The sequence below is a fragment of the Pongo abelii genome, chromosome 10 (assembly GCF_028885655.2).
Source record: "Pongo abelii isolate AG06213 chromosome 10, NHGRI_mPonAbe1-v2.0_pri, whole genome shotgun sequence".
In the NCBI taxonomy this organism is placed as follows: domain Eukaryota; kingdom Metazoa; phylum Chordata; class Mammalia; order Primates; family Hominidae; genus Pongo; species Pongo abelii.
This window is the reverse complement of record NC_071995.2, coordinates 76,285,053-76,304,346: the sequence shown is the minus strand read 5'-3', so window position 1 is coordinate 76,304,346 and position 19,294 is coordinate 76,285,053. Positions and strand designations below refer to the sequence as shown.

General features: G+C 34.6%; 1 protein-coding gene across 12 annotated transcripts in view; it reads right to left on the bottom strand.

The window, feature by feature from the left end:
• The window catches only part of NAV3 (neuron navigator 3), a 924,032-nt gene that overhangs the window by 98,916 nt on the left and 805,822 nt on the right, over positions 1 to 19,294 (bottom strand). For all 12 annotated transcript variants that reach the window (XM_024256848.3, XM_063712200.1, XM_024256849.3 and 9 more), the window contains 3 exons: positions 4,265 to 4,397; positions 2,886 to 3,156; positions 1,237 to 1,945 (listed from right to left, as the gene is read on the bottom strand). In XM_024256848.3, the coding sequence (XP_024112616.2) occupies positions 1,237 to 1,945; positions 2,886 to 3,156; positions 4,265 to 4,397 (1,113 nt within the window). The remainder of the gene's footprint in view (positions 1 to 1,236; positions 1,946 to 2,885; positions 3,157 to 4,264; positions 4,398 to 19,294) is intronic.

Here is a 19,294-nt window from a genome sequence, read left to right as displayed (position 1 = left end):
CAATGATATGAAGTAATGGCATAATGATTACTAATTGAGTTGCAATGAAATCCATATTTCCTACAGTGAAATATGACGAATATGAGAAATTGTTTCATAGGTAATGGGCCACAGGAGGGCACTACTGGCTTTTACTTAAGAAACAGAAATATTTACTCTCCCTATAAGCCATAATTCATTCTTCCCAACGAGAATCAGTATTTTAAAAAGACAGTTCTGCAGCTTAATATTACTACTGAGGAATAAAACCTTTAGGTTTTTCAAACAATCAGGTATCTGAAATTGCTTTACTGTAAAATAAATGTTTCAAAGTCTTTCATTTCCAAGATATCAAAGTTCTGGGTTTAGTCAACAGAATAAAAACAAACATTAAAAATATTGAACCCATAATGAACTATAAACCACACTCTACCATCTTGCAGATGAGAAAACAGACCCAGAGAGGTTTAGATATTTGTCCCCAATTTTTAACTGCATTTATTTTCCTACCACTTAAAAACACATGGGTATTTAAAAACAGTGATATCTTAGAGCAGAACTTCACATATTTAATACCAAAAACAATCCAGGAACAGAAACCAAGTCATGATCCTTACCAGAGTCATGTCAAAGAAAGCAGATGAAGAGTTAGAAAGCTTAGCTCACTCTTCAGTTGTGATACTGTACCAAACATTGGAATAGTTTCAAATTCTGTCATATCTTGATTGTCTTTAATGTGTCAAGATATGACACTGTATAAATCTGTCCAATGGAATCTGTTACAAGGAAAACAACTTCATCTACATTTATGATTACCAACTCATTAAGAGCCAGCAAGAAAATGACGCTGGAAATGAATGCCAAAAGTCTTGAAAACCTATTTGGTTTTAATTTTTAATGTGAAAAGGAGGGATGGAAATCTATAGAAATTTTACAAGCTATTACTTTGCCTTATCACTACACTTAGGTACCATCGGCTTTTAAGTCTCTTAGATGTTTTTTGTGCCACTAATATTACAATGACAGTGAAACTTTGAAGTTTGACTGTTTCTCAAAATGAGAACAATTTTTTTTGCTAGCTGTTTATATGATAAGCTTCATAGAGCTCACTGTGTACTTTAAAGAATTCTAAGATACATATATATACCTTATACATATTTAAAATATATAGATACACACACATATTTATATGTAATGTATGTGTCTAACACATATTTATCCTTTATATTTTTCCAGCATCATTTTATACATCCTTACCTTCGAAATGTGGGTGAGGCGATATCTGGATACTTGGATCCTGGCTGCCTGAGACCTTGTGCACCACAGGCGCTGGCAGAGGTGGGGCTGGATTTGGGGGAACCTGACAAAGAAACACTTTCTGAATCTGAGACTGCTACTTTTTCCTTTTCCTTGTCTGTTTGGTTGACGGTGACAGGACTCGAGCGCCCTGACCCAATTTTAGTTGGTTCTCTCAGTTTTGAGGTGGTGGCCCCAGCAGACTTGCTGCTGACATTGGAATCAATACTGCTGGTACTGGATCTGTGGCCACCTCGGCCAGGAATGCCACTGGTGCTGGATTTTGAAGGGCGGGGCAAGCTGCGGTATTGTAGGGTAGTCTTTGAGCTAACATGCAGCACAACATCATCCTGATTCTGTGAACCGTCCAAACTGGTTTTTCTCCCTGCATTTGACTTTCCGCCAATGGCAGCAGATTTTGGAATTTTACCCAGTGTTGCAGAGCCGCTTGTTATGGTTGCTCCACTGCTGGTGATCATGGCAGGTGACCCTACTCCACTTGGTTTCTTAAAGCCAAAGGAGCTGGTGGCAGTCGATCTTCCAATGCCTGAGGGGGGCTTTTTCCCTTCATCTCCACTGCTTTTTCCTGCATCTGAAGGAGACCTTTGTAGAGATGATCCTTTTAGGGGAGCTTTTCCTTTCTCAGAAGCTTTGGCATCATCGGTTTTCCCTAATTAAGGAAAAATACACAAATATGTGTGCCTGTACAGTTTGATATCACCACACTTAGTGAAACAATGTGTAAAACGTGAATGCTTCTTTATATTATTTCCCTTCCTAAATGTATTGTCTTAGATCAAAAATCTAATATATTGAGAGGACTGAGTGCATAGCTGCAAAAATTTGGCTGTCAGAAGAAACATTATGAGAGATGGAAGAGATAAAATGAAAACATACGTTTTGCTATTTGTTAATGTCTTATATTTTTCAACTCTCTTTAAAAAGATAGCACTTAACCCTATCAAGCTAATTACTAGAAAAAGAATTCAATTGAATATCTGTGAAATGATTATATTTGGAGTACCCTGTTAATTAGTGCTTCAGGTGGCACTATTTATAATTAGGCATTGTTTTAAAAATACGGGGAGAGTCTTTTTTAAAAAAAGTAGGGCACAATTTTGAAGAACTATTTCATTCTCTTCTTTCATGAAGTCTAGTACACAGATAATGTTTCAAATCTCCAGCATTCCAATTGATTAGTGTCATTGCTTGTTCCTCTCAGAGTCTGTAGTGCAATTCAGTGGCATATTTAGTGTAAAAATTCCAACCTTTCATTAAGAACTCAGAACAACAACAAAAAAACTTAACTGTTGCTTCAGCAACCTAATCTTATTTCCCCATGACTTGAAATAACTCTGGCAAGATAAGGCATCCAGTACCCCTAGTTTATGAGGGGGCTCTCCAGAGAATGCCTAGATATAGGCCCTATTTGGGCTTCTATGACGAGTTTGTGAAATGTAGATAGAAAAACTATTTAACTATTTGACTCCATCTTTAATATGGACAAGAATTTGGTATTTTAGAAATGCTATTGTTAGAGAAAACAAAGATTGAATGGAAACAATAAAGTAAAGCACTTTTGCATAATAGCTGGCAAACGACAAGCCTACCAGGAGTTTTGAGTGCACTTGTTCCAGCTTTCTGCCTAGATGGCGCCCCTCCTTGGGCAGACATGCCTCTTCTCCAGGAACCTGTCTGTGAAACAGACAGGGAAGCTTTCTGCCCTGCCTTCTCGGGGTCTTCAGGAAGTCCAGAGGACACAGTCTTCCACTTGCCACCAGCATCCCCATGGCTGTCAAAATCTTCTTCTGGTTTTTTCAGTTCCTCAGGACTATCCCAGGTCTCATCTGTGGTAGAGCGTTTCTCTGAATCTGTCCTTAGCTATAAAGACAAATATTACAGAAAAACTTTATGTAGAAAAATTTATAAAGTGTGAATTAAGGCAATGAAATGTACTTTCAGATAACTGGATAAATCCAAAGATTCTATTTTGATTTACCTTCACTTACATTTTATTAATTTTAGCCACATAATTCCCACTTGCAGATATTAGAGAATGTCAGAATAAATACATGCAGAAAACACCAATTAAACGCTACAGAAAGGTAGAAATTTTCCATATCAAATGTCATAAGACGTAGTAAGACAAGCTAGAACTTAATGATGTAATGTCCATTTTTCATTTTTGATTTATCATTCACAACAGATCCAGTGATGTATTTCAGAGATCATATAAAATTAATCAAGAACTATCTAAAATTAGACTATGAAAATAATTGCTAGATTTTTAAACAAATATATCAATATTATAAGGAGAGATATGGCAACATAAATCTTTCTGAATTAGATTGTAATCAATTGAATATATATTATATTAAATATTGATATGTTACTATATTAATATAGAATTAGACATTATATATTAATATATACATACCATATAGCTTGGTGGTGTAGTTATCTATACAAATATAGTAATTCATCATTAATATATTAAATATATAAATATATATTTATATAATATATAAAATATATTATATCTATTATATATGTTATATATTTTATATATTAATATATAAATATCTATTATATAAATATATATTTATATACTATATATAAACAATAAATAAATATATTTGTATAGATAACTATACCACCAGGCTATATGGTACATATATTACACATATATAAATATATAATGTATATCATATATATATATATATATATATATATAAGCTGCTTCTGTTTATTCAAAATGGGCTGAAGTGCACATTATTACTCCTCCTAATGGTTGTGGCTTTAGGAAAGACTAAGATGAAAGACACTTCAGGGTTCAGGAGTGGCAAAGGGAGTCCTTATTATCTCTGCATTTTCCAGTTTCTGTAATAATTTTGGATTAAGGGCTTGTGCTATACCTTCATCTAATATTAAGTAATTTGGGGGAAAAAACTGGAAGAAACACTGGAAAAAGAAAGGCGGTAATTCTCACCTGAGTATTCTTCCTAGAGGGGATGGTGATGTTGGAGTAAGAGCTGACAGAGGATGTGGTGTTCAGGTCATCAGTGCTGATGTTATCAAGCGTGTCACTGAGACCACTGCTGACTGAACTGCTGTCATCCCAGCTAAAGGCAAGACATGCAAGAGCAGTGAATCAAACACAGGATGCACAATGCAAGTCACCTACATTTCCATGCAACATTCACAATTTATTATTAAAACATTCTTTTAAAAAAAATCTTATGAAAAGTCACTTACTTCCCATTTTGGGAAAATCATATTTATATGAACTGAGGGTCTACCTAAGAATGACCTTATCTGATATTTGGAAAGAATCAATGTCTAGAGCAGTGTCCAGGCTCGAGAAGAATGTGTGCGGAATGAATAAAATCACTGACACAAATACTGCATGGTATCAGGAAAGAATCATATTACAGCTGACTTTTTTATCCCTAAAAATTCAACCAGGAATCATAAAGCATGTACAAATTTATTCTTTGTTCTAAAAATCAAAAACTTGTGCTGTAGTCAGGAACCAGAAAATCATTCCTCATTCTTCCTCCCAGCTTAGGAACTACTTTCAATCATTCGCAGACTCTTATTGGATGAGTCTCATTATTCTTCGATCACCAAGAATATTGAGATTCATTCAATCACAGCATCTCTCCTGCCATCCCTCACATTTCTATACATGATAACATACAGTATCCTCTTATCTGGCCTTCATGCTTTTGATCTTTCCCAATACAACTTTACCAGCTAACATGAAGTCACTGATCTAAAATTCACATCTGGCCATGTCACAACCTTGCTCAACATCCTTCAAAGACTTCTCCTTTCCCAAACAGTGGTTACTAAAATGAAATGCCCTTGTGCCACACAGTGCATAAGAAAATCCATTTTAAATATGAGAAGTAGCTAAAATTCTGAATATAGTCATGTATTACATATTGTACTAACTGTATTGTTACATACTTTATTAATGACAGGGACACGTTTTTTTTTTTTTCTTTTATTATTATTATTATTATTATTATTATTATACTTTAGATTTTATGGTACATGTGCGCAATGTGCAGGTAAGTTACATATGTATACATGTGCCATGCTGGTGCGCTGCACCCACCAACTCGTCATCTAGCAAAAGTCAGTGTGGCGATTCCTCAGGGATCTAGAACTAGAAATTCCATTCAACCCAGCCATCCCATTACTGGGTATATACCCAAAGGACTATAAATCATGCTGCTATAAAGACACATGCACACGTATGTTTATTGCCACATTATTCACAATAGCAGGGACATGTTTTGAGAAATGCATCACTAGGTGATTTTGTTCATTGTGAGAACATCATAGAGTGTACTTATACAAACCTAGATGGCATAACCTAACTATACACCTAGGCTATGTGGTATAGCCTGTTGCTCCTAGGTGTACAGCATGTTACTGTACTGAATACTGCAGGCAACTCTAACACAATGGTAAGCATTTATGTATCAAAACATATCTGAACAATGAAAAGGTACAGGAAAAATATGTTATTATAATCTTATGGGACCACAGTAATAGATGTGGTCCTTCAATGACCAAATGACTGAAGTGTCATTCTGTGGCATATGACTACATATTTATTTTTAATCTAAAGAAGGATAAATTAAATAGGCCGTATTAATATCATGTGCAGGCTAACACAGGCACCTTCATTTAGTGAATGCATTATATTATGCAGAAATAGTGTTGAATAAGTAGCATAAGCTGAAGGAAAATGAGAACTCCACAATGAAAAGGTGGACCACAGTTTTCTCATTTACTGGCTGGTTCTCAGTTTATTGTGATATATAGTCTTTATTAGTAGCATGAGAATAAACTAATACAGTAAATTGGTGCCAGGAGTGGGGCACTGCTGTAAAGATACCCATACCTGTGCTCTCTCAAATTAATCCATGCACACTGAATAAACACATTATATACAGACAAAAGCTAAGTCTCATAAAATGGACACATGGATTTAAAAGGCTCCTGCAAATAATCTGTACATTGAAGAGAATATTCATCATGAAAGCACAAACTACAAAGAAATGGTGAACTAATACTTTATCTGCTCTTCTACATGTACTTTAAGAGCTACATCATATATGTACTTTAAGAACTACATCATAAGTCCAAAATAATGGTAATGTATTTAGATCACATATGAAGTCAACTAAAATGTAATTATCAGAAAAAAATAAAATTAAATTTATAGAATTATTGTTAAGGCTGATTCCTCTCTAAGTGTATATTTTGCTTGAAGTTTTAGCTGCTGAGAGCATAATGCATCATAATTATCAATGACATTTATAACTCAGATTATCAAGAATAATTATCTTTTTAATAAGAGCAAAATGTTATTTTGCACTACTATAGCACATATCTGTCATTTGTGGTTGCTCAAATCTTTTAAAAACCTTCCCTACATCTTAATTTGATAATTTCTCATATCATGACTGACATGGTTTGGCTGTGTCCCCACCCAAATCTCCTCTTGAATTGTAGTTCCCATAATCTTCACGTGTCACGGGAAGAACTCGTTGGGAGGTAATGGAATCATGGACGTGGTTACCCTCATGCTGTTCTCAAGAGAGTGAGTTCTCATGAGATCTGATGATTTTATAAGGGTTTTTTCCCCCTTTTGCTCATTCTTCTCCCTGGCACCATGTGAAGAAGGATGTGTTTGCCTCCCTTCCACCATGACTCTGTTTCCTGAGGCCTTGCCAGCCATGCTGAACTGTGAGTCAATTAAACCTCTTTTCTTTACAAACTACCCAGCCTTGGGTTTGTCTTTATTATCAGCATGAGAATAAACGAATATGGTAAATTGGTACCAGGAGTGGGGCACTGCTGTAAAGATACCCAGAAATGTGGAAGTAACTTTGCAACTGGGTAACAGGCAGAAGTTGGAACAGTTTGGAGGCCTCAGAAAAAGATAGGAAGATGTGGGAAAGTTTGAAACTTCCTAGAGACTTGTTGAATGGCTTTGACCAATATGCTCATAATGATATGGACAATGAAATCCAGGCTAAAGTGATCTCAGATGGAGATGAGGAACTTGTTGGGAACTGGAGCAAAGGTGACTCTTGTTATGCTTTAGCAAAGAGACTGGTGGCATTTTGCCCCTGCCCTAGAGATCTGTGGTACTTTGAACTTGAGAGAAATAATTTAGGGTATCTGGTGGAAGACATTTCTGAGCAGCAAAGTGTTCAAGATATGATTTGGGTGCTGTTAAAAGCATTCAGTTTTATGTATCCAGAAAGATATGGTTTGGAATTGGAACTTAATTTTAAGAGGGAAGCAGAGCATAAAAGTTTTAAAAATTTGCAACCTGATGATGCAATAGAAAAGAAAAACTCATTTTCTGAGGAGAAATTCAAGCCTGCTGCAGAAACTTGCATAAGTAACTATGAGCCAAATCTTAATAAGACATAGGGAAAATGTCTCCAAGGCATGTCAGAGAGTTTTGTGGCAACCCTACTCATTGCAGGCCCAGAAGCCTAGGAGGGAAAATTGGTTTTGTGGGCTAGGTCCAGGGCCCCCCTGCTGTATGCACCATAGGGACTTGGTGCCCTGCAACTCAGCTGCTCCAGCTTTGACTAACAAGGGCCAAGGTACAGCTAAGACCATGGTTTCAGAAAGTGAAAGCCCCAAGCTTTGCCAGCTTCCATGGGGTGTTGAGCCTACATTTGCAGAGAAGTCAACAATTGAGTTCTGGAAACCTCTGCCTAGATTCCAGAGGATGTAAGGAAATGCTTGGATGTTCAGACAGAAGTTTGCTGCAGGGGTGGAGCCCTCATGGTGAACCTCTGCTAGGGCAGTGTGGAAGGGAAATGTGAGATCAGAGCCCCCACACAGAGTCCCCACTTGGGTATTACCTAGTGGATCTGTGAGATGAAGGCCACCATCCTCCAGACCACAGAATGGTGGATCCACCTACAGCTTGCACCCATGTGCCTGGAAAAGCTGCAGGCACTCAACATTAGCTTGTAAAAGCAGCCTGGATGGGGGCTGTACCCTGCAAAGCCACAGAGGCAGAGCTACCCAAAGCTGTGGGAGCCCACCTCTTGCATAATCATGACCTAGATGTGAGATATGAAGTCAAAGGAGATAATTTTGAAACTTTAAGGTTTAACAATGGCCCTATTAGATTTTGGACCTCCATGAGGCCTGTAGCCCCTTGGTTTTGGCCAATTCCTCCCATTTGGAATGTGTGTATTTACCCAATGACTGTACCCCTATTGTATCTAGGAAGTAGCTAACTTGCTTTCGAATTTACAGGCAAGAAGGGACTTGCCTTGTCTTGGATTAGACTTTGGACTTGGACTTTTGTGTTAATACTGAAATGTGTTAAGACTTTGAGGGGACTGTTGGAAGGGCATGATTGTGTTTTGAATTGTGAGAACATGAGATTTGGGAGGGGTCAGAGGTGGAATGAAATGGTGTGGCTGTGTCCCCACCCAAATCTCATCTTGAATTGTAGTTCCCATAAGCCCTATGTGTTGTGGGAGGGACCTGGTGGGAAGTAATTGAGTCACAGGGGCAGTTACTCTAATTGTGTTCTTGTGAAAGTGAGTTCTCATGGGATTTGATAGTTTTATAAGGGGCTTTTCCCCCTTTTACTCATTATCCTTCCTGCTACCATGTGAAGGACATGTGTGCTTCCCCTTCCCACATGATTATAACTTTTCTTAGGCCTCCCCAGTCATGTTGAACTGTGAGTCAATTAAACCTCTTTCTTTCATAAATTACCCAATCTGGGGTATGTCTTCATTAGCAGTTTAAGAACAGACTAATACAATGACCTTTACCACCCAAAAATAGGATATAAAAAGCTCACATTCCTAGACTCTCTTGTGAACACCTATAGCATGCAGCACAGGGACTATCTATCATTTATAGCCAAGAGGTCACAAATGAGAAAAACAATCTTCTGGCAAGCAAGGTGGCAGAGTCATTTGATTCTTTTCTATTATCTAGCAAATTATTCAATTGTTTTCTATCAGCATGGGCAGATATCTGGCCTCAAGTTTCAAGTGTCAGAGGTGTCAGTGGAGGTAGCAGTGAAGCCCTAGTGCTATGATTTGCTAATAGCCTGCAAAAAGGCTGGTTCTAATCATCCCAATAAATGAGAATCTTCTACTATAGTTTAGTTCCTTAAATTAGCCAAGGTAGATTATTTAGTTTGCAACGTGGAACACAATAAATACATTTATAAATTTAAAAATATATATTTCTTTACTGTATCTTTCTTATATTTGTACATGTTGAACAATGCATACAGTATCTTTTCACAGGAATATATGCATATAAATTATAAAAACACAAATATACACACTTTGATGACCATTGTCTAAAGGAAAGCTCAGGCTCTTTGAAAAGACATATATCAAGAGAATGAGAAGACAACCCACAGACTGGAAATTTTTTTTTCCAAAAGACATATATTTTGGGTGAATAAAGAAACTGAAAACTTTTTTTTTCAATGTGGTTATATAATTGTACATTCTTACCACAAGGAATGAGAATTTCAGTTGCTCCATATCCTTCTCAATGCTTGGTATTGTCAGTCTCTGTAAAAGCCTATCTAGTAGTGTCTCATTACCATTTTATTTTGTATTTCTCTGATGACTAACGATGTTGAACATTGTTACATGTATTTATTAGAAATTTGAATATATTTTTTGGTGACATGTATGTTCAAATCCTTTGACCACATTTTTATTGGGTTGTCTTAATATTATTGAGTTTTAATAGTTTTTCTAATTTTTTGGATTTTAGTGAATTTTATTTCATTCTATATGGCATTAACATAAACAATAATTGGTTCTTATAGTAGTATTGACTTAATGCCTCTCCACCTGAGTTAACATTGTCAGTGAATGATACTGGATTAGTATTTTATTATTTTTATTTGTACAAATTTAAATTTTACACGTATATAGTGCATAGTGATTTTGTTACATGTATATAATTGCATAGTGATCAAGTATTTAGGTGTTCATCACCTGAGTATAATACATTTTGTTAACTGTAGTCACTGTGCTCTGTTATCAAGCATTGAATTTATTTCTTTTAACTGTATGTTTACACCTTTTAACTCTCTTCTCTTCATCTTCCTTCCTACCCTCCATTCATCCTTTCCAGTCTCTGTTTCCTACTGACCTTTCCATTCTCCACCTCCGTGTAATCAAGTTATTTAGCTCCCACATATAAGTGAGAACATGTGATGTTTATCTTTTTGTGCCTAGGTTATTTCACTTAAGATAATGAACTCCAGTTTCAACTATGTTGCTGCATATGACAGGATTTCATTCTTTTTAATGGCAGATAGTCTTCCAATTCTATATAACCTATATACAGAAATGGAATATGTATAATGGAATGGAATATAAATATTAGAACATGTAGAAAACATTATATATACATGTATGTATGTATACACACATACATATATATATATACATATGGCTTTATTTCTGAGCTTTCTATTCCATTCCATTTGTCTACAAATACCATGCTGTTTTGGCTACTATAGCCTCCAGCTTTGTTCTTTTTTTACATTTTTTTGTTTGTACAAATTGATAAAATCCATGTGCAATTTTGTTACATGCATAGATTGCATAGTGATTAAGTCAGGACCAGATTTGTTCTTTACGTTCAGAATTGCTTTGGCTATTTGGGCTCTGTTCTCATTCCATACAAATTTTAGGATTATTCTATGAAATATGACATTGGTAATTTGGTAGAAATTGCATTGAATGTGGAAAGTGCTTTGGGAAGTATGGTCATTTTAATGATATTAATTCTTTTGATCCATAAACATGGGATGTTTCTCAATTTGTTTATCTTTAATTTCTTTCATCAGTGTTTTGTAGTTTTGTGCAGAGATCTTTTACTTCCTTGATTTATTCCCAGGTATTTTAATTTCTTGTAGCTAATTTAAATGGGATCACTTTCTTGATTTCTTTCTTAGCTATTTTATTATTGGGGCATAGAAATGCTACTGACTTTTGTATTTTTATTTTGTATCCTGAAACTTTACTAAATTAATTAATCAAATCTAAGAGGTTTTTGCTAGAGTTTTTAGTATTTTCCAGATATAAAACCATATCATCAGCAAAGAGGAACAATGTTACTTGCTCTTTCCAATTCAGATACTTTTTATTTCTTTTGCTTGTCTGATTGTTTTGGCTAGGACTTCTAGTACTATGTGGATAGGAGTGGTGATAGTTTGCATCCTTGTCTTGTTCCAGTTCTTAGAGGAAAGTCTTTAATCTTTTCCCCATTCTGTATGATATTAGCTCTGAGTTTGTCACATATGACTTTTATTATATTGAGGTACGTTTCTTCTATGCTGAGTTTTAGAGTTTTTTCTCATGAAGAGATGTTGAAGTTTATCAAAAATTTTTTCTGCATCTATTGAGATGATCATATATTCATTTGTCTTATATTCTGTGAAGATGCTTATCATGTTTATTGATTTATTTATGTTGAGTCATACTTGTATCCTTGATACAAACCCTCTAGACTGTGGTATATTATTTTTTTGATGTGCTGTTGGATTCCATTTGCCAGTATTTTGTTGATGATTTTTGCATCTGTGTTCATCACAGTTATTGGCCTGTAGTTTTCTTTTTGTGGTGTCCTTGTCAGGTTTTGGTTTCAAGGTGACACTGGTCATGTACAATGAGCCAGAGAGAATTCCTTCCTCTAATTTATTGTAATAGCGTCAAGAGGACTGGTATCCTTCTTTGCATGATTGGTAGAATTAGGCTGTGATTCTATTTGGTCCAAGGCTTTAAAAAAGTTGGGAGATGTTTTTTATTACTGATTCAATTTTGCTCATCATTATTGTTTTGTTCAGGTTTTCTATTTCTTCCTGATGCAACACCTTGGTAGGTTGTAAGTTTCTAGGAATTTGTCTGTATCTCTATATTTTCCATTTTTCAGCATATAGTTGTTAATAATAGTTTCTGATGATCCTTTTTATTTCTGTGGTATCTGTTGTAATGTCTCCTTTATCGTTTTTTATTGTGTTTATTTGGATATTCTGTTTCCTTGTTTAGTCTATCTAGTGGTTTATCAATTTTATTTATCTTATTGAATAACCAAATTTTAGTTTTGTTAATCATTTGTATTTTTTTTAGTCTCTATTTGATTTAGTTCTTTTCTGATCTTTGTTATTGCATTTCTTCTGCTGATTTTGGGTTTGATTTGTTCTTGATTTTTTAGTTTCTTCAGGCACATTGTTAGGTTGCTAATTTTAAAATATTTCTACTTTTTCAGTGTAAGCATTTATTGCTATAAACTTCCCTCTTAGCACTGCTTTTGCTGTATCCCACTGGTTTTTGTATGTTGTGTTTCAATCTTTATTTGTTACAAGAATTTTTTGATTTTCAGCTTAATTTTCTTATTGTCCCAGTGATCAATCAGGAACATGTTGTTTAATCTGCATGTATTTGTATAGTTTCCAACGTTATTCTTGGCATTGATTTCTAGTATTATTCAACAGTGGTCTGAGAAGATATGTGATATGATTTCAACTTTTAAAAAATTGTTGAGACATGATTTGTGGCCTAATATATGGTGGTCTATCTTGGACATGTTTCATGTGCTGATGACAAAAATTTCATTTTGCAGTGGTTGGATGGAATGTTTTGTAAATGTCTGTTAGGTCCATTTGGTCTAAAATCTAGTTTAAATCTAAAATTTATTGGTTGATTTTTTTGTCTAGATTATCTGTCTAATACTGAAAGTGGAGTGTTGAAGTTCTCCACTATTATTGTATTACAGTCTATTTCTCTCTTTAGGTCTAATATTTGCTTTGTGGATCTGAGTTCTCTAGTGTTGAATGCATATACATTTAGAGTTGTTATTTCCTATTGCCGGGTTAATCTCCTCATTATATAATAATATCCTTTGTCTTTTTTATTTTACTCTTTTTGACTTAAAGTCTGTTTGATCTAATGTAAGTATAGCTATTCCTGCTCACTATTGCTTTCCATTTGCAAGGAATATCTTTTACCATTCTTTTACTTTCAGCCTATGTATGTCTTGCCTGGTAAGGTAAGTTTCTTGTAATCTGCATATATTTGGATCATATAGTTTTATCCATTCAGGCATTTCATAATGTTTAGGTGGAGAATTTAATTCATTTACATTCAAAGTGATTATTGATATGTGAGGTTTCCTGTTATATTGTTGTTTATTCATTGTCTTATATATTTTTGTTCCTTTCTTTTTCCCTTATTGTTTGTCATTGTGGTTAGTTAGATTTCTCTGGTGGTAACATTTGATACCTTTCTTTAGTTGCTTACCACGGAGTTTTATACTTTCATGTATTTTCATGATGATAAATGTCGTCCTTTCACTACCAGTTTCCAGACCTCCCTTGAGCATTTATTGTAGGTCCAGTCTAGTAGTAACAAACTACTTCAGCATTTTTGTGTCTGAGAAACCTTTTATTTCTCCTTCATTTATGAAGGATAATTTTGTGGGCTATAGTATTTAAGGCTGATAGTTTTTTTTTCTTTATGCACCTTGAATATATTGTCCTATTCTTTCTGGCCTGTAAAGTTTCTGCCAGAAATTTTCTGTCAGTCTGATAAGGTTTACTTCATAGGTTATCATACACTTTCTCTTGCTGTTTTTAGAATTTATTCCTTATCTTTGCCTTTAAACAGTCTGATTATAATGTACTGTGTATAAGACCCTTTTGCGTTTTATTGGCCTGGGGACCATTGAGCCTCCTGCATCCCAAATATCTAAAACTCTTGCTAGACTTGGGAAGTTTTCATATATTATTTAATTAAGTGGGTTTTCTAATCTTTTCTTTGTCTTTTCATTCTCAGGGATATCTATAATTTGTATATTTGGTCACTTTAATGTTATGCCAAATGTCATGAAGGATTTGATTATTCTCGTTTAATCTTGTCTGACTAGATTATTTCAGAAGACCTGTCTTTACCTTCTGAGATTCTTTCTTCTACTTGATGTAGGATATTGTTGAAGCTTTCAAATGTATTTTGCATTTTCTTCAATAAATCCTTCAGTTCCATTAGTTTTTTCAGTTCCATTTTTATTAGTTTTTTTTTTAAATCTATCTGTTTTGTGAATTTCCCATTCATATTCTCAATTGTTTTTCTGATTTATTTGCATTGTTTTTGGAATTTTCTGGTATCTCAATGAGCTTCTTTAAAATCAATATTCTGAATTCTTAATCTGAAATTTCAAAAATTTCCTTTTGATAAGATCTCTTGCTGGGGAATTATTGTGTTCCTTTAAAAGTGTCATATTTCCTTATTTTTTCATGTTTCCTGTATTCTTATGTTGATATCTGCATATCTATTGTAAAAATCACTTCTTCCTATATTTGAATTCACTTTCATATGGGAAAATTTTTTCCTTTAGATATCCCTGTGATGTTGTTTGGATAGGATACTGTGGCTTTGATTATGGGTGTGTGCAGTAATGTAGTCTCTCTATGATTTCTTTGGCTACAAACAGTGTCAGTGATATTTGTGATTTCCTTGGTAGGTTAGGGTGTGGTTATTAATGGAAGCTGTGATGAAGCTGTGCTGAGGACTGGAATGTCAGGTGGGCCAGGCTTCAGGCCCTAGTGGTGGTGGCAGAGGTGGGCTGACTATATGCCTATCTTTGTTCCCCAGGGTAGTGTACAATGTTACCTCTGTTGGCAGTTACCAGTGGGCTGATGGTGGCTTGCCTGGATGCTGGTAGCTGCAGCAGTGGGCCAGGTGTGGGGAGTTTCTCTGGCTTCTGGGCAGCTGTCGTGATGTGGCTGACAGAAGAGGCAGTAGTGAAGTAACCTACTGGAACCCAAACAGTCCATGCTGGTATTGGCAGTGACTGCCTTTTGCATTTCCATTTGAATTATAGAAATAGCTTGTCAGTTTTGACAGAACATCTTCTGGTGTTTTGCTCAGCATTATATTGAATCTATTGATTAATTTGGGAAATACTGATATTTTAACAATATTGTCTCTCAATCCACAAATAAGTATCTCTTTACATATCTTGGTCTTCTTTAATTTATTTCAGCAATGGTCTGTAATTCCTGGTATAGGAGATTTCATTTCATAAATTCCTAAATACTTCATGGTTCAATATTTTGATGTTATTGTAAATGGTATATTTAAATTTTCAAATTTCAAATATTTTTTGTTAGTAGATAAATAAAATTGAATTTTCAATCTTGGCTTTGTATGCTATGATCTTGCTAAATTCACTAATTAGTTCTAGTTGTTTTATTGATTTTTTTTGGCTTTTCTTTATGCATGTTCATGTCAACTATGAAAAAAGGCAATTATACTTTTTCTTTTCTAATCTGTATGTTCCCTACAATACATTAAAATATATTAATGCATCAATGAGATGAAAGCCTTTTATTCATAGCTAACAGATATTTTTTCATCTGTGATAATATTATACTAATATTTAAGTCTAGGAAAAATAACTTCAGAAAAAGCATTATAAAGGAAACAGAAGAAACAACAGAAATCTAGATTAGATTATTAAGTAAATATTTGTTAGAAATTTTGAACATCATAAAATATAAAATTAGGATTTATATCACATTCCAAATTCAATTCCAATGACTTCAGAATGAGTAAAAGAAGAGAACTATTTCATTAAATATGTATATTGGTTCTCAGGACAAGAATTTTCAAATCACAAAGCAATAAAAAAGATAAAGATACCAACTTGATGAAGCAACCTTTTGTTTTTTTTACATTTTGGAAACATTATCTGAAAGAAAAAAGATAAAACGCAGAAAAAGTTTGCTAAAATGTGACAGAAAATCCTTAAAATTCTTACTAACTGAACCTGAAACAAACCAGTAAGAATAATACTAACTTGTCCATAGAAAAATAGACAAATAATTTTATTGGAAAATTCACTAAGAAAAGTTTCAAATATCCCAAAGTGTATAAGGAAACTGAGCTTCATTAATAATTAAAGGTGTTAGATAATAAACAAGTAATATAGAGAGAGTCCTTACTGGTGACTAGATACCATTCTAAGCATTTTCTATAGTAATTCAGTTAATTCTCACAGCAACCCATTATGATTGGTAAAATTATCCCCACTTTATAGATTAGGAGACTAAGTCATCAAGAGTTTAAATAGCTCACCTAAATTCTCACATATAGTAAATAATGAAGATGAATTTTGAACCAAATATCTCTGGCTGTACAGTACAGTCATTTAACCACAATAATAAAATGCTAATAATGATATAACATTTTTGTCCCATCAAATTAGCAAAGAATATTTTATGTATTATCATTAATGTTGTCAGTTGGTATAAGAAAGACACATTTATCCGATACTGTCATAAATGTATATTTTGCAAAAAATTTGAGATTATTTGGCAATATGTATCAAATATTTTAAAATTATTTGAATGTTTGACCTAGTGATACCATTTCTAGGAATCTATCCTAAATAAACACTCAGCATTGTGAAGAAAAACTCATTTAGAAAGATATTCATCCCAGCATATATTTTTTCTTAACAATTAAAAAGAGTGAGCCATTGATACATGAAATGACATAGATTAATTTCTTTTTTTTATTATTATTATTTTTTTTCTTTTATTATTATTATTATTATTATTATTATTATACTTTAGGTTTTATGGTACATGTGTGCAATGTGCAGGTAAGTTACATATGTATACATGTGCCATGCTGGTGCGCTGCACCCACCAACTCGTCATCTAGCATTAGGTATATCTCCCAATGCTATCCCTCCCGCCTCCCCCCACCCCACAACAGTCCCTGAAGTGTGATGTTCCCCTTCCTGTATCCATGTGTTCTCATTGTTCAATTCCCACCTATGAGTGAGAATATGCGGTGTTTGGTTTTTTGTTCTTGCGATAGTTTACTGAGAATGATGATTTCCAATTTCATCCATGTCCCTACAAAGGACATGAACTCATACCCAAAGGACTATAAATCATGCTGCTATAAAGACACATGCACACGTATGTTTACTGCCGCATTATTCACAATAGCAAAGACTTGGAACCAACCCAAATGTCCAACAATGATAGACTGGATTAAGAAAATGTGGCACATATACACCATGGAATACTATGCAGCCATAAAAAATGACATAGATTAATTTCAAGCACATTAAGTTAAAGATGCCAGATTCAAAAGGCCACATAAGGTATGGTTTTATTTATGCAACATTTAAGAAAAGGAAAAACACTATAGAGATTTAGGACAGATCAGTGATCAGGAAGACTTGTGGTAGCAGTTGCATGGCTTGATGCATATGTCAAAATTCAGAACTGAACAATAATAAAACAAATTTTACATGATATTAAGTAACTAAAAATGTAGCTAGCGAAACTGTTGGAAGATTATTGTTTGGATACACATAGGTTAATTAATGATTCCAAGAAGAAAATAATTGTTGAGTCATGCCTTTTAGTTTTTAGATTTTTAATGTTCAATAACTCGATGGGGCAAATCTTAGTTAATTTGTAGTTCTGGATTCACTCCTGGATTCACAGTTAGAGGCAGGCTTGTTTGAAAACAAATGTGTTACACATTCAAGGTCTTTTGCCTGCTTTTTCTGATGAGGGATTCTGAAATATTAATTAAACAATTATTAAAATGAAATTCCAAAGATTTAAAATTGATTTGAGGAAAATGCCATTTGTAGGTAATTTTTCAGCACACACCTGTTTTTTGTTGTAATAGCATTTCATATAGCAGGTATTCGAGTCATGCTCTTTGGTATTTCATGTTACTGGGGCTCAACAGTCCTACTTACACATGTACATGTAAAACAGATATTTTGTTTACATAAACAACCAATTCTTACACTTCAGGCATTTAATAGTAACCTCAATCTCAATCAACTAGGCTATTCAAATTTTCCATTAATCGAAAAAACATGCTTACTACTGAATATTCTAGATGTATTCTGCTCTCTAATTCAACTACAATCATAAGAATACTGTTTACTAAGGTGATATTATTTTGATTTCCATAAAAACACCTTCTCACTTCTAACCTTTTAATGATGTATTTTTTTGTTTGTGTTATTAAAAGCAAAAGTATAAGAAATCCATGTGATATAGTTTGGCTCTGTGTCCCTACCCAAATCTAATCCTGAATTGTATTCCCATAATTCCCATGTGTTGTGGGAGGCACCTGGTTGGAGATCATTTGAATCATGGGGGCGGTATCACCCATACTGTCCTAGTGGTAGTGAATAAGTCTCACAAGGTCTGATGGTTTTATCAGGGGTTTCTGCTTTTGCATCTGCCTCATTTTCTCTTGCTGCCATCATGTAAGAAATGCCTTTTGCCTCCTGCCATGATTGTGAAGCCTCCCTAGCCATGTGGAACTGTAAGTCCAATTAAACTTTTTTTTCTTTCCAGTCTTGAGTATGTCTTTATCAACAGTGTGAAAACGGACTAACAAAGTAAGTTGGTACCAGTAGAGCAGGGCATTGCTGAAAAGATATCCAAAAATGTGGAAGTAACTTTGGGACTGGGTATCAGGCAGAGGCTGGAACAATTTGGAGGGCTCAGAAGAAGACAGGAAAACGTGGGAAAGTTTGGAGTGGAGACTTGTTGAATGGCTTTGACAAAAAATTTTATAGTGACATAAACAATAAGGACCAGGCTGAGGTTGTCTCGGATGGAGATGAGGAACTTGCTGAGAACTGGAGCAAAGGCGACTCTTGTCATGTTTTAGCAAAGAGACTGGTGGCATTTTGCCCCTGCCCTAGAGATTTGTGGAACTCTGAACTTGAGAGAGAAGATTTAGGGTATCTGGCAGAAGAAATTTTTAAGCAGCAAAGCATTCAAGAGGTGACTTGGGTGTTGTTAGAGCATTGCATTTTAAAAGGGAAACAGCATAAAAGTTCAGAAAATTTGCAGCCTGACGATGCAGTAGAAAAAAAAAACCCCATTTTTTGAGGAGAAATTCAGCTGGCTGCAGAAATC